Raw genomic sequence first — 15,478 nt, forward strand, 5'->3', positions numbered from 1 at the left:
AGTCAAGAAAACAAAAAAGAGCAGAAAGAAACCCGATAAAGAAAGAGAGAAACTTGATTGGGTCAACTGTAAAAGTGAAGCTTTTTATTGGTCAGCCCAAAAGAAAATTCAGAAACGCATGACCATGACCCTTTGCTCTGGACTTGTTGCCAGAATTGGGTTAATTCATCATATTTCCCCCCCCATTTTTCTATTCAAATACTTTTGGTAGTATAAATTTGAATTAGTCTCAGAAGATACTATGTATTTTTTCCATATCTTGCTATCAACTCATCTCTAATTTAATCTTAAAGTAATAAAAACCAAGAAAGTATTAGGTATATTAAAAATATAACAAATTTATCACATCGAAAAATGATAAACTAATTTTTTTAAAGAACAAAAAAAAACTTTCATTAGTTATACTGTACATCACATACAATACATGACATATTACACTAATGAAATAGTTTGATAGATTTTATATTTTAAACACAGTCAACTATGTTCGAGAAATCTAATTGAGGTTAATGCAATTTACCTTTCTTGAATAAGTGCTTTATTTTATTTTATAGTGAAATTTGTAGAATATGTTTTATTACACATATTCCTTGTGTAATGACAAAACTCCCTTTTATATTATAGAATGACATCATCACTATGTAATAATAATAATAATAATAATAATAATAATAATATTATTATTATTATTATTATGATACATCTCATGTCCTAAAAAAATGTCAGCTTAATAAATAATGATGTTATAAAAATTATCGTATCTGTAAATATTGTTATCATGTAATAAAACAAAAAAATAAATTATAGAAATTAAATTAAAATAGTATAATAGGTAAAATAAAAAATAAATAATTTCTAAACACTAAAAAATAAAATAGAGTGAAAAAGACAACATTCACAAAGTTATTTAAATATTAACCTAAAATTAATTAATAAATAACTTATAATATTGCTATCATCTAGTTTTCCACTCTAATACCACTACTCCCTGATATCATAATTTCTTTACATTTAGTTTATGTCATGTTTAGGTAACTTAAGCCTCTTTATACATTCTTTAAAGTTAAATAAGGGTAATGCAATTCATTTCTATAGAGCACTATATTTTTCTGAAACTTGCTGATCCAATGTCATTACAATCCCCTGTACAAAACTCTCGTCATGTTGAGCAACAACACAAGTCTCTGTATATGCAAACAATTACCATTTTCAAGTCATAAAGGATGCATTGGTCCCCTGTTCACTGTTTTAATCAACTACTTTCCATACAATCATTACCTGAATCCGGTACCACATTTATGAGCTCAATTCACCAGATAATTTGTAATAATTTAATTAACTTAATGATGAGGCTTTAAACTAAAAATGTTTGTTACCAGATACATGCTTAGTATTTAATCTTGCTATAATCAACTATCTATTAACAAACACACTACTCCCTGTACATAACACTATTTAGTGCATTATGAGAGGTAATCAAAGGTTTGGCAAACCGTCTTATTCAAATTTCCAACTAATAATAACTGTATGATATTTTGGTTATGCAGGATCCATGCATGATCCACAGAGACACATCATTTTCTGGCAGTATAGGTTTTAATATCAAGCACTGCAACTGGTCCATAACCATTAATTATCATATACATAAGTCAAACTGGTGAATAGGCATTGGGATTTGATGATGCATGTGCCTACTACACTTGTGTTCTACTCACACTGTAAATATTTCTCAGTCTGATGCTTGGAAATCATGATTACTTCATGCCTGCATATATATATATATATATATATATATATATATATATATATATATATATATATATGTCAGAAATTTACCTGTAGTTAAATGAACAAAGACATTTATAAACTGGAAAAAATATAAATGTTCTGTACCAAGTGAAGGCTATTTAAATTTGAGAAATGTATTAGGGTGTTTTTGGGAGATGAAAGATGCAATTTTTATAATTGAATTGTATAAGGGTTGATGTGAAAGTGATTAGATTACAAAAGCAAGAGTCCAGCACTGATACTTTGAGGGGTCAGTTTCGTATTCAGCTTTTTTGGTTTTTAGGTTTCGTCAATTATATGGGTCCATAAGAAGCAGGAATCGATTGTGATTTAACTCCTTTAATACATCACATCGAGGTGATAACGTGCTGATCCTTAGATCTGAACTCGTGTCTTTTGTTCAACACATAAATATAAAATACCACAAGCATTAGGAAGGAAAATACTAATGACAGGTTTAAGTACTTTAAAACCGATATATGTGCATTAATTACCAATCCATGTGCATCATGTTCAATGTTTTGGCGTTTTCGCTGTTCAACTCATGTTTGATTGCTTGAACAAAAAAGTAATCAGCTGTGATAATAATTGACCAATTTGTATATAAGCATATTCTTTGATATCAGTGGAATGATTGCGTAATTTATTTGACTGAATTAACACTACATCGATCAATCTATAATGCTATTGCTATTTCCCATTTTTCATATAGGTTACCCCTCCACTGAGTTGAAGTGCACAGGATATTTTCTCTTCAAAGCTAAGGTATTTTCAACTTTCTCTGCTTTCTTGAATTTCACTTCGTGCCTACTCAAAGGTAGCAATGCAATGCTCTGCTTTTGCATATAATTTAATGACATTCTGCACTAGCATGAGTGGAAAAGAAATTCTTGACTAACATGTGGAAGGGTTAGACAGTAATTCTCTTTTGTTTAGGTTCAACAGTGAAATTGAAATTGAAAATGATGATCAATGATTATTATTACTAGTTGATCTTGCAAAACATAATCCATTGAGAAGTGGGAGAAACTAAAATTGAATTATTAGGTAGATGCACTGATCATGATGTAAAGTAGAGCAGAAATGAATGAAGATATGAGATTAGAGGAAATTGACATATATGCAAGAAATGGGGTTCCTGAGCCCTGAATTGAGGCATGTGCAGAACTGAAATTGCAATTATGTTGCATGGGTAGCAACAACATGTATTTTCCAATGAGTTGTTTTCCCCCACTCAACCAGCAGGACCCTACGAGCACAGTGGCTTTCTACAATACCAAACGAATGAATACCTGTTAGTAATTTAGACCTGCTAAACCAAAGTTCTGGTATAAAGAATACTATATGCAGAAGTATTGTAGTTGCATTACATCATATCACAATTTTGTCCTTTGACAGTACTGAAACTAAGCACCAAAATCACATCGTGAGTAGTTATTCAGCTTCTGTTTTTTGTTCCTATTTTTACCTATTACTAGTATCTCACTTGTGACGTACCAATGGTTCTTTACCTCTTCATTTTTTTGGTATAGTAAAGATGCATATGATGGTTGGTCAATATCTGGATGCTTTTTCGGGATTGTGATGACATGGGCAGCTTTTAATTTACCCTTTTCTCTTTGTTTTGAGGCTGTGACCTCTGGATAGTAGCATTTGGAGCTTCTTCTCGTGCTCTCTCGTGAACCAACACCCCCTTTGTCTCTTGAAAACATGCACACTTTTTCAGATGTAAGCATCATTTGATTTTTGGAGGTGATGAGAAAGGGTTGAGTTTTTTTGATTGGTAAATGTTGGTTTGCAAGGTACAAAAAGGTTAGGAAAAGAGAGTTAGTTTTGGTAATTAGTTGGTTCCAGTTTCACATGGTGGGGTGTGTGTCATTCCCATTCCAAGGCCATTGAAAGCTGCCCCTTCCTCTTTGCCTTTTGCTTTCCAAATCAAAGCTATGTCCTTATTACAGTGTGGTCCATCTCCACCATTTTCATCCATTCTCTTTATTTTATTCATTCACATTTCACACTTCACACTCTGCTCATCCATAATTCAAACACTCTTCTAATCCTTCATTCCAGTTTCCTCCATTTGATTAGCAGGTGGTCTCTTTTGTCCACAAATTTATGATGATTTCTGTCATGCACTTGCACAAACTATGCACTGGATATAGTTGGACCACTGCAAAACTATAGGTCCATTTTTTTAAGTATATCACTTTAGTTATCAATGTTTTGAATTGAATAAAAACCACACGTTGAACTAAATTGCAAATGTTTGTCGTAATGTATGAGTAGTATTTTACCCGACTATTTTGAAATTTTTTAATAATATATATAATTGTTGTTTAATCATATAAATTAAAGATAGAACAAAGATAGAATAACTATAATTCTTTGTTACTTTTAATTCTTTGCATTTCTAATAACAAACCTTAAAACACTAAAAAAAAATTATTATTGACCAATTCTATGGATAAAAAATTTAAGAAAGAAAAGAATAAAATGAAAGACAAAGACGAAAATAACAAATCACTATGGAAACATCGAGAAGAGAAGATTGAGAGAACAAAACTTGAAAACAATGTAATCTGAAAACCCTAAAATGAAGATATGAAGTTAGATGTGTACAAAAATAACAAAAAAAATCATCAATGAAATATGAGAGATGGATTGTAAAAGAAAAAAACAATAATAAAACAGATAGCAAAATAAGTGACACACAGATTAAACTATGAGAATAACAACGAAAATCGTGAAAAGAGCATATGGAGAGATTAAAACTTAGAAACCATAGCATCTGAAAACCCTAAAAATCCAAAAAAGCACAACATGAGGTCAGATGAAAACAATGTAAAAAAATAACAAAATACTTGAGTAATGAATCACGAATCATGAGAGATATCGATTGAAAAAAAAAGAAGAAGGATAGATTTGAGAGAATAAAACTTGAAAACCCTAAAAATCCAAAAAATATAATGAAAACATTATACAAAAATAACAAAAGAATCATCAATGAAACATGAGAGATTAATTGTAAAAAACAATAAATCAAATAGCAATCACCTCGAGAAGAGCAAATCGAGAGAATAAAACTTAAAAACCATGTAATTTGAAAACCTTAAAATGAAGTTATGAAGTCAGATATGTGCGATTGGACAAAAAAATGGATTTCAAATGTGGGACATGTGTCAAAATTTTGTGCACCCAAATATACTTAATGTAGTAATTAAAAAAATTGATATTTTAATTTATAACAATATATAAAGGAATGTACTTTTTGTGTTCACTTTTCAAAATATCGATTTTATCCCTTTAAATATAATAATTTATTAAACTTTTAAAAATTGACCGTTATTTTTACAAACTTTTTATAAAATCAGATGTTTCTATTTCTTTCTTCTTCTTTATTTATCAATGGTTAGTCTTTTATCTGTTTTGATATATTTCACTTTATTTTAATAAATATAATTTTAATATATATATTAACTTAATAACATTATAATATTATCACTTATTAATATAATATCACGTATATTTAAAAATTATATACATATGTGCTATCGCGCCTGTGTTACGCTAATTGAGTTTAAAATGAATTTTTCTCCTTATGACACATGTCGAGATTTTTCTATTTGTCTTTCGTATTTTGTATTTTTTATAGCATATAAACTCTATAGTTGTAGTTGATAGAAAGATAGTAAATTAATAACTTCACAAGGCTAAAGAAAGATACATGACTTCTTTTATTTGATTTTATAGATATCAGAGAAGTCACACTTTGGTTGTCTCAGAAAAACGAACAAAATCATGAATTGAAGACAAGCTAGTTAAATAACAAATACATCCAACTTTGGAAACATGTTCTGCTGCCAACAACTCATGTTCTTGGTGTGAAAAGGGTAAAAGTAAAACCACTAGTTTTCATTTTGATGCGAAAAGCACGTTCTTCATCCATCTCCATACTAATTTTGACTGTGAATTCATAAAACTGAATACCATAGAAGTTTTATTGCTTTAATAGTATATACGAATAAATGATTCAAAATATACAACTTCTGGGTCCAACTTTGTAACCTCTTCCATATCGAGATCATACAGTAGGATTACTGTTACTCTAAAATAAACTATTTATTTTAGTTTTATGTTTTATTGTGAAATTGCATACTATTACGTTATGTAATGTTATAAAAAGAATTAAATTTTTTATATATAATGATTAGCTCAGATTTTTGAATGAAGTAATTTTCTTATGCTTATATAGTCTCCTTCATCTTTTTGTTGATCCGTAGTTAACATTATTCGTGTCCTAATTTTTCAGTAACCAGATATGGTAAGACAAATTCACCTGAAGCACCAAATAAAGACATTATATACAGAGTAAGAAAAAGAAAAAAGAAAAATTTATTTCAAGAAAAAGGGTATTCCGGTAAATAAACAGAGAAGAGTCCAACTTTCTGTGAACTGCAATCTAAGGATAAGTTTAGATCTGAAGTCAGAAGCATATTACATTCTCTCTCTTCCGACATCGTTACTGAGAAATTCCAACGCACAAAACCAGATGAGTTTGCTTTGAGAACTAAAATGGCTGACACCGCCGGCTCCGGTCACCGGCGGGTTATGACGCTCATCTCTTCCCTTATCTCCCTCTCTCTTTCCATCAGAGTCTTCGCCGGAAAGTGGCAACTTATTCGGAGTAGGCTGGAGGAGCTCTGTTCGGCATTCGTTGCCGGCGACTCCGCTTCACTGTCAAGCGAGATCCCGGCGATAACAGGCACGGTGGAGGAGTGCCACGAGCTGGCAAGGCGGTGCTTGGATCTGTCCTACAGCGGGAAGCTCTTGATGCAGAGCGACTTGGACGTGACTCTGGGGAAGTTGGAAGCGCACGTGAAGAAGCTATCTGAGATATTCAAGAAGCGTGTGTCGATGCATGGCTACGCTGTTGTGGTTTCAAGGCCTGGTTTTGGAGCTTGCAAAGATGACATGAGGTTCTACTTAAGGGACTTAATGACTCGAATGAAGGTTGGTGATTTGGGTATCAGGAAGCAAGCGTTGATGAATTTGCATGAAGTTGTTGTGGAGGATGATAAGTATGTGAAGTTGGTTGTTGAGGCTTCTGAGTTTGTTCACTTGTTGGTGGATTTTCTTGGTTGTGATGAGGTTGAGATTGTTGAGGAGGCTGCCAATGTTGTTTCTGTCGTTGCGGGTTTTGATTATTATAAAGGGGTTTTGGTTGGTGCTGGAGTTATTGGGCCTTTAATTCGGATTTTGGAATGTGGGAGTGAAGTGGGAAAGATTGCTGCTGTGAGATGTTTGTGTAGACTGACTGAGAATTCGGATAATGCTTGGAGTGTTTCAGCTCATGGAGGTGTAACAGTCTTGTTGAGGATTTGTGAGAGCGGAGAGTGTAAAGGAGAATTGATTGGTCCTGCTTGTGGGGTGTTGCGGAATCTTTGTGGGGTTGAGGAAATCAAGAGGTTTATGGTTGAGGAGGGTGTGGTTTCCACGTTTTTGAAGCTTGTAAGGTCTAAGGATGAAGTAGTTCAAGTTAGTTCTATCGAGTTGACTCAAAACATTGCCTCTGGGGATGAGTTGGTTAGGCAGATGGTGGTTAGAGAAGGAGGGGTTCGTGTTCTTCTGCGTGTTTTGGATCCATTGTGGACGTGCTCGTCTAAAACAAGAGAGGTTGTGATGAGGGGCATTGAGAATTTGTGTTTTTCTTCGACCAGTTGTGTTAGTCTTTTGCTGAGTTATGGCTTTGTGGATCAGTTGATGTATTATGTTAGAAATGGGGAGGTATCGATTCAGGAGTTGGGGCTGAAGGTAGCGTTCAGATTGTGTGAAGCATCGGAGGAGGCCAAGAAGGCATTAGGTGATGCCGGCTTCATGGCCGAGCTTGTGAAGTTTCTAAATGCGGAATCGTTTGAAGTTCGTGAAATGGCAGCAGAGGCACTCTCTGGCATGGTTACGGTGGCTAAAAATAGGAAGAGATTTGTTCAGGATGATCAAAACATTGCCCTTCTTCTGCAATTGCTGGATCCAGGGGAGGGAAATTCTGGTAACAAAAAGTTGTTGATCTCCATCTTGATGTCACTAACAAGCTGCAACAGTGGCAGGAAGAAAATCGTGAGCTCCGGGTATGCCAAGAACATAGAGAGGCTTGCAGAAGCTGAGGTTTCTTCTGATGCCAAGAGGCTCGTCAGGAAGCTATCCACAAACCGGTTCCGCAGTATGTTGAGTGGAATCTGGCACTCTTGAATGTAATTTTGATTTTCACTTTTTTAACTGTAAATTTTCACCATAATTGTTTTCCAAGTGCTGCTAATTTGGTTTCCTGGTGTCAATTTGTTCTCGGCTTTATTTCATACTCCTTGCCATTGACAAGAGCTCATCATTCTTATTAAGATTGTAACAGAAAAAAAAAAAATAGTGATAACATGATATATTTGTTGTAGATATATTTGTTGCAGAAGCTGAAGTTTCTTCCTCATCATGCCATTGCTTTCTGGTTTTTAGCTTGACAGTTGAGAAGTTAAGAACTTAACTACTAGTTATAGTTATTTCAGTGGTTTATGTTCTAAAATATTAGAAGAAATAAGTGAACGGTGTGTGATCAGGTGGGAAAGACGTTAACCCTTGAAGAGGAGCATGTGAGTAGTGTCTATCTTGGTGTTCTGTATCTGGCATTATGTGCAAAGAGATAGTGATAGATGAAGTTTTTCCCATCTGTATTATTTTGTCTCTTAGGTAGTTTGTCTTTTATACTGCTGCAGTTTCCTTATGGTAATTGAGAAAGTACAACACGCCAATTCTTTGCATGCTTGTTGCCTGGTATCTTTCAGATAAGACAACAAAATGAACCTACATGCTTCTCTTTCTGTTTATGCTTCTTTTTTTTTTAATTAACCCCTATTAGCTTCTAGAGTTATAGAAAATACCAACATTTTGAGGCTCTTGGATTCTTTGAAGGAGAGTGTTGGGTGGCATTTATTATATACCATGTATATGCAACCAATGCAAGAGGACTAATTAATGGGGAACATGTGAAAATGTGGATGAAGAAAGGTGGTATTGGGTTGAGGAAGGCACAGAAAACCCATGTTTCTTCCAATTTCCAAGATCTCATCTCCAATGAATGATTTCATTGATTGTGTTTGGTGAATGTCTGAAACTTTCTTTTGAGCAAAGAGTTGTGTTGTGCTGTAATATATCATCTAAAAGAATTTGATGGTAAACAAAGCAAGTGACGGTCGAAGAACTGTGCATTGTGGTAGGTGTGTGTGACCCACTTGATGACATAAAAAAATTGGCTTAAGTTCGGTGGGTGTTTTTAAGTTATGGTCTTGGCTTGTTCCAAACGCTAATGCGAAAATAAGAACAATTAACGGGTGAAGTCATTTTCAATAAAACAGTTGAATTATGATTGCATTCGTTTTTTTCTTTGCACACACTTTGGGGCTCTGTTGAATTCATTCACACCTTTCACTGGTCAAAGTCGTCCCTTCTTGCATCTTCTTCTTATGCCTTTTTTTTTTCTGTAAACTTCTTTTTTAGTAGAAAGGAAAAGAAATAGAAAAAGTGTAAAAAGATATTTAAATGAAAAAATATATTTTACTGTAATATTATTTCATTTATTCTTATTATTAACGATATTTTATTTATTTACTATAAAAAATTAAAAGAATAGATCCCAATCAACTATGAGACTCCTATAATTGTTTGTGGGATTGTTTTAGATTACAGAAATGTTAAACAAACAAACATAATAAATTAGAAGTAGTGTTATTAAAATAATGGATATAACAGGGATACTGAATTTGCTCCATAACCACAAACATTATAAAAAAGTCACATAATAAAAAGAGAAAACATTTTTTTTTTATTCTACGGGCTTGTTATTTAAAAGTGTAAATAGGTTTGGTATGAGTTGTCGAAAGCCGTAATATAATTGTTTGGACTTAGTTGCCTAAAAACTTGTTTGGTTCGGCTTGTCCTTTTCTGTTTCACTTTACATTTGGCCCATGATATCCCCTGTTTCATTTTCACAACCGTATATTTTTCTAAATTTCTTTCACTATCCTTAACAAAACTAGTTTTCGTTGTGTTGTTTCAATTCAAAAGAGTAATTTATATCATGACAGCAAAACATTCGTCTTACAGAAACTGTCATTTTACATCAATCCATCAAAATATCGTTCCGGAAAAGCCAATGACCCTGACCCTTGTGTTGTGGTCTCATCCAATTATAGTTTTTTTTTCAAAAGAACACTTCAGACTAGCCATTCACCACATGAATCTTCTCTAAGCCAAACGTTTGTGATTACATATAATTGTTTCCCTAAAGCCATGTCATCTTCCTTCCCCACAGTAACGCAAATTCCTATTCAAACTTATCTATATAGATTCCATTAACCATTTTGCTTTGCCAGGTATCTTTCCCTCCTCTCTTTCTGGAAACAACATCAGAGATATAGATATATGAAACATCTGTCAAAAGATATAGATATACGCAAGGTAACTTTTCCAATGAACTTATTAAGCAAAAACATACTCACCCATTCATCTATCACAAGCCCTTCTCCCAGAATCTTTGGACCTGAATCTTCTGGGGCTCTCTTACGTGCCTCAGCTGCAGCATTAGCCTCAGCTAGCTGAAGCCTCACTTTTTCCAAAGCCTTAAAAGATAACAATACGCAGGAAATTAGTTAATCTATATGTTATACATAGCAAGCTTATAAACATTACATCAAAATAAAAAAAATACATTTTACCAAAGAAGAGTATCTCATGTCTTAAAAGGAAAGTAAAAAAGGTAGGTTATATAATTTTGTATACTTGTTTTTATTATAATACGTATATTGTATATTGTATATTGTACATTGTACGTATCATATATCCTGTTATTTTTAGAATAATCGCTTTGCCGTATTCATGCATCACAAGACAAAGTAGAAGTGAAAAACTTAAATTTCAGCACTTACAGGGCTACTACGCTCTGGATCCAGAAAAACAACCTGCAAAATCTGCTCCACTGTTACTTGATCCTTCTTCAGCTCACCAAACTGTTATAGAGGATGAACAAACACCAATGATTCAAAACTATAGCGGTTGATACATTATGACAAAAACCAAGCACATACAACAGAACTTATTTTGATTGTGTCCAGGGAGAGAGAGACAATCCAACCATTAGAAATTGAGACAAGTTTAAGTTTGTACTGATGACAAAAAAACTAACCATTTCAGGTACATAATCAATTGATCCTTTGACCTTCATGCTCATGATTTTAAATTTGAGTCCAGTTTTTTCTGGCTTTTCATTATTCTGTGGATGCTCTACAAACTTGAACACTAGCAAATAAAATACAGATTAGTGAGATAACTTAGCATCCTAAACAAAGGAAAAAACATGAAGAAATGAATCATAAATTATTACCAATCGCTATTACACTCTCGCCAGGTGTAAGTACGCCCCCTGGAGGGCGCATGAAACAGCTCTTGGGTGCATTTGTTTGAAACTATGTATACACAATAAGTTGAAGAAGAACAAAAAGTATTATTAGAATAGATGGTTTCAAAATCAGAGATAAAAAATTGAAAATTCATTCATTGATTCAGAATCACAGATGAACTACTCTTGAAACAAAGTAATATTCAACACAATAGACAGTTCACAGTTAATTGGAAGACTCAATGAAATTTCCTCAGTGTAACATGAATAAGCAAAACAAAAGCATAGCAAAAGAGTTGCATATATGTTTTATTTGAGTGTACATTACCTTGAAAGCTACATTGGATTTGCTGGTGTTTTTAATCCTGATGGCACTCTTAGCCTGCTTGCCCGGTTCATCTACACATGACAAGAAACAGTTGAAGGAACAAATGGAATAACACAAAGAATGACTCTGTCAAGGAATCATATAGATTTATACAAGGACAGAACTTCAGACAAGATTTTTTAGATGCTACTTTGTGATGTTTTTCAACGTAAAATAGAATTGTATCTCGGTAAACAAAAGAACAATACTTGTTTTAAAGGATTATGCTGATAGTTGATACTAAAATTATCTAAAATACTGTATCTACATTTTGTCATATAAGTATCATTAGTAATTAAGGGAAGGATATATTAGTAAGATACAAGACTACTAAAAACAAGTGATTATCAATATCCAAAAACAAAATACAAATTTTGGAACAATGAAATTAAACCCACCTAGTGGAATAGCAATTAAAAACAGGATACAGACAACCAAAGCAATTATTGATTGCAGCACATGAAAACAGACACAGAAAAAGATACGACAGTGGAAAAAGATGCGTACAAGGGAAGTAGAGCTTGTTGGAAGGATCGAGCTTGAGACGACGTCGTGTGGGGAGGAGCGATCTGGCTAGGGAAGAAAGGGAATTGGAGGTTGAAGCAGTTGAATGGCGAAAGGGAAGCTTCAACAAATTCCACACTTTTCCTTCTGATTGTGATTCTGATTCTTGTCTTTCTTCACCTATAGCCATGCCTTCCGACTCAACTCCCAAACCAAAAGCATTCACAAAACAATCACCACCTTCCTCTGCAACAACATATAGTAAACGTCGTCGTTGACCGTCTCCCTAAATTCATAGACCAAAACACAAACATTTTGCTTTATCATTTTGAATATATCTTTTATGTTCAATATTAGAATACAAATTAATATTTTTTATACGAGAAGAAGTTAGACTCTTCATGCCAAGTTGCGAACAGATTAGGGAAACGGAAATTTCCTTTAAAGCTGGTTTAGAAAATGTATAGAAATTTTCTAGAAGAACTTATAAAATGATTTGAAAAAACTAATATTATAGAGATTCTGACGAACATAAACCAGAAAAATCAAAAGACGCGTAAAATTTAAGTTTTTTTTAAAATTACTTCTATGGTATTGTTTCTTTAAAGTGTATATGTGTTGCATGTAGGGTTTGTTTGCCCGCTAAAAGACAGGTTTTGGTTGATCAAAGGTTGAGTTGTGAAGAGTGTGGAGTTAAGGGTCCCACAAATGCGGTGTTCATGGTGGGAAAACTGAACTAATTCTAACAACACAACACTCTTCTTAATCCACGCTACCCACTTCCTCCTTTTGCATCCCCATTTTTTTTCTTGTTTTCTTCATTACAACTTTTCACTTTGTCTTTTTCGTTATTTTTTTTGTTATTTTGTATACATTATTTAAAAAGTAATACTATTAATGTTTTTTAAGTATTATTTTCTAATGAAGTTTGGTTATACTATTAATGTTTGATTTTATCAGTACAATATTTAAACAATAAAATGAAAATCAAACAAACCCTTTGGAGATACAAAACAATAACATTTGCTTAAAATAATTAAGATAGTATGAAAATTCATCATTTCAATTTATTTCCTAGGTTAATAGTGTTTTAGTTGAAATTATAAAATCAAACATTAAGCTATCTTCAAGAGTTAATAAAACAATTTTTTTTAATAACAACCAATTAAATATATATATATATATATATATATATATATATATATATATATATATATCATTTTGTAATTTTTTATGTAAAAGGAAAAAAACATTTACATCAAATCAATTCACAAAAATAATTAAACCACAAATACTTGTCGATTCAAAAATAGAAAAATAATAGACATGCAATGAAACACAATTTTTTTTATATAAATTAAATTAAAAATACAAAAAATTATAAATAATTTAATATTTAATTAAGAAAAAAGAAGAAGAGATACTAGGATAAAGAAAAATTTTTCCCTCTTACAAAAAGTGAATTTATTATAAACGTGACTGTAGCGATTAATCTTAAAAAGAACACATGTGTCATGATGCATCATGAAATAGGCCATTCAAGATCTAGCTAGTAACATACACAAACATATTCTTTGATGTTATTTTATATATGTATAAATTATTTGATTAGTTAACTTCGTCAAATAATATTTTGTTCACTAACTTCGAAAACAAACTTTTCAATTCTAAAGTTTTGAACAAAAACTACTGTTATCAACTAATTTGTGATTAACTATCTTAGTTTTTTTGCAAATTAATTTTACAACTTTCAAGAGAAAAATCAAATTTGTGTTTTCTGTCTTTTTTGCACAAAAAGTCTATGTTTACAATTTCTGTAAAATTATTAGGATTTGAAGAGTAAAAAAACTGAGAACAAAAATGGTAATGAAATCATGCCAGCAGTGGCAAAAATTGACAAAAACTTTTACAGTTTACAGAGTGAAGTTACAGAAACTGGGAACTTCAGGTATATATATCTTCATTATCTATAACATTTATACATAGAGATAAATATAAATGATGAAATTGAGATTGAAGAGGGTACAAAAAAAAAGTGGTTTATGATAAGCATGCATGATCTAAAAGTGAAGGATGAGGTTTAGATCAATTGGGACCCCAACAGCTCAAGTACATGACAGTTCTGAGAGAGTCTTCAGCCTGTTTAAGCTTATCATTGTTGGGAGTTTTGAAGGAAGGTGATGACGAAGAAGTTGAGAAGAAACAAGCCTTTTTTGAATCCCTGAGAGATTTGATGGTTGAGTCACACTTTGAAGCTTGCTCTTTCATGCCCTGAAACACCCTCATCCCACCCTGGTATATCACCCTGCTCATGTACCTCAAACTCATTCCACAACCTTAACTTCTCTGTAACTCAAACTGCTTAACACATCAAAATTTAAGATTTCTAAAACATGACCAGGTTCAGGGGATATTTATAAAATACACGATGTGGGACTAAAAAACATGGGGCAACCGGAGGAGAAGGTCGAAACAACCGGCTATGTTTTTTTGTGGGTAGAAAGAGCGGAACTGTGGGCAGATAGAGTATAAAGTCCGTGGGCGGTGGACACGTGTCGGGCTCATGGATTTGGAAATGCCACGTAGGAATTTAAAAATTATCCTTATATCTGAGCTTCACTTAGTTTTATTGGGATTGATGAATGAAACGGTCAAAACGGCAAACCAACCAGTTGTTTTCCCGCGTTTCGTTCTAACTATTTCTCCAATCGTGCTTATCGCCTCGTCCACGGTCACTGGTTCTATCCAATTAGTCATCACCACGTGGATTCGGATAATAATACTGTTACTTTTGAAAAAAATAATAATGTGATAATTATTATTGCATTACTTGGATGTTTTTCTATGCAATCTCTCCTTGACTTTTATGAAGAGTATTTTAGTTTGTGAATTAATGGTATCACAAGTTAAGTTTTATAAAAACAAATAAATATCGCTTTAATTTAAATATATAAATAAGAAATTTGAACGAATATGATGTTAAGCTTTTTTTTTAATCAGTTGGTGAATTTCGTCGATGTATATTTAAATCTAAATTTTAAAAATAATGATTTTTTAATTATAAATCATTTTGAGAAGGTTTGTAAGAAAATATTAGCCTCTAAATAAATATTGGAGCATGCATTTTCTTTAAAGATGTGTAGCAATATTTAAAAATTATACCGTGTCACTCTATCTAGCGATATAGTTTATACAATTATAAATAAAAAAATGAACAGTATAATTAAATAGAAAAATAAACATATAAATAAAGTCACACATTAAAATGTTACAAAATACCCACAATATAAAGTAAAAACAATGTACAATATAATTAAATAAAAAAAATACTGGTACAGAAATAGATATAAAGTCGCACATTAAAATGATATAGGAATACC

At 32.4% G+C, this 15,478-nt stretch overlaps 2 protein-coding genes across 2 annotated transcripts; one reads left to right on the forward strand and one right to left on the reverse strand.

Annotated features, from left to right (window-relative positions):
• Positions 1–6,248: 6,248 nt before the first annotated feature.
• On the forward strand, positions 6,249–8,203 carry LOC114188641. The gene has a single exon (XM_028077210.1). The coding sequence runs from the start codon at positions 6,361–6,363 to the stop codon at positions 8,032–8,034; it is 1,674 nt and encodes a 557-aa protein (XP_027933011.1). The 5' UTR covers positions 6,249–6,360; the 3' UTR covers positions 8,035–8,203.
• Positions 8,204–9,880: 1,677 nt separating this feature from the next.
• Positions 9,881–12,900, reverse strand: LOC114187245 (vesicle-associated protein 4-2-like). Its single transcript, XM_028075438.1, has 7 exons — positions 12,102–12,900; positions 11,556–11,626; positions 11,213–11,294; positions 11,015–11,127; positions 10,758–10,838; positions 10,332–10,451; positions 9,881–10,226 (listed from the first exon to the last, which is right to left on the reverse strand). Exons 1-7 carry the CDS (start codon positions 12,286–12,288, stop codon positions 10,185–10,187), a joined length of 696 nt encoding a protein of 231 aa, XP_027931239.1. The 5' UTR covers positions 12,289–12,900; the 3' UTR covers positions 9,881–10,184.
• Between the last annotated feature and the right edge of the window lie 2,578 nt (positions 12,901–15,478).

The sequence above is a fragment of the Vigna unguiculata genome, chromosome 6 (genome assembly GCF_004118075.2).
Source record: "Vigna unguiculata cultivar IT97K-499-35 chromosome 6, ASM411807v1, whole genome shotgun sequence".
Lineage (NCBI taxonomy): Eukaryota > Viridiplantae > Streptophyta > Magnoliopsida > Fabales > Fabaceae > Vigna > Vigna unguiculata.

Coding starts and splice junctions, on each gene's coding strand:
- LOC114188641 (XM_028077210.1), top strand. CDS start 6,361: ATGGCTGACACCGCCGGCTCCGGTCACCGGCGGGTTATGACGCTCATC.
- LOC114187245 (XM_028075438.1), bottom strand. CDS start 12,288: ATGGCTATAGGTGAAGAAAGACAAGAATCAGAATCACAATCAGAAGGA. Junction 11,295..11,555: donor AATCCAATGTAGCTTTCAAG/GTAATGTACACT, acceptor GTGTATACATAG/TTTCAAACAAATGCACCCAA. Junction 10,452..10,757: donor ATCCAGAGCGTAGTAGCCCT/GTAAGTGCTGAA, acceptor TTATCTTTTAAG/GCTTTGGAAAAAGTGAGGCT.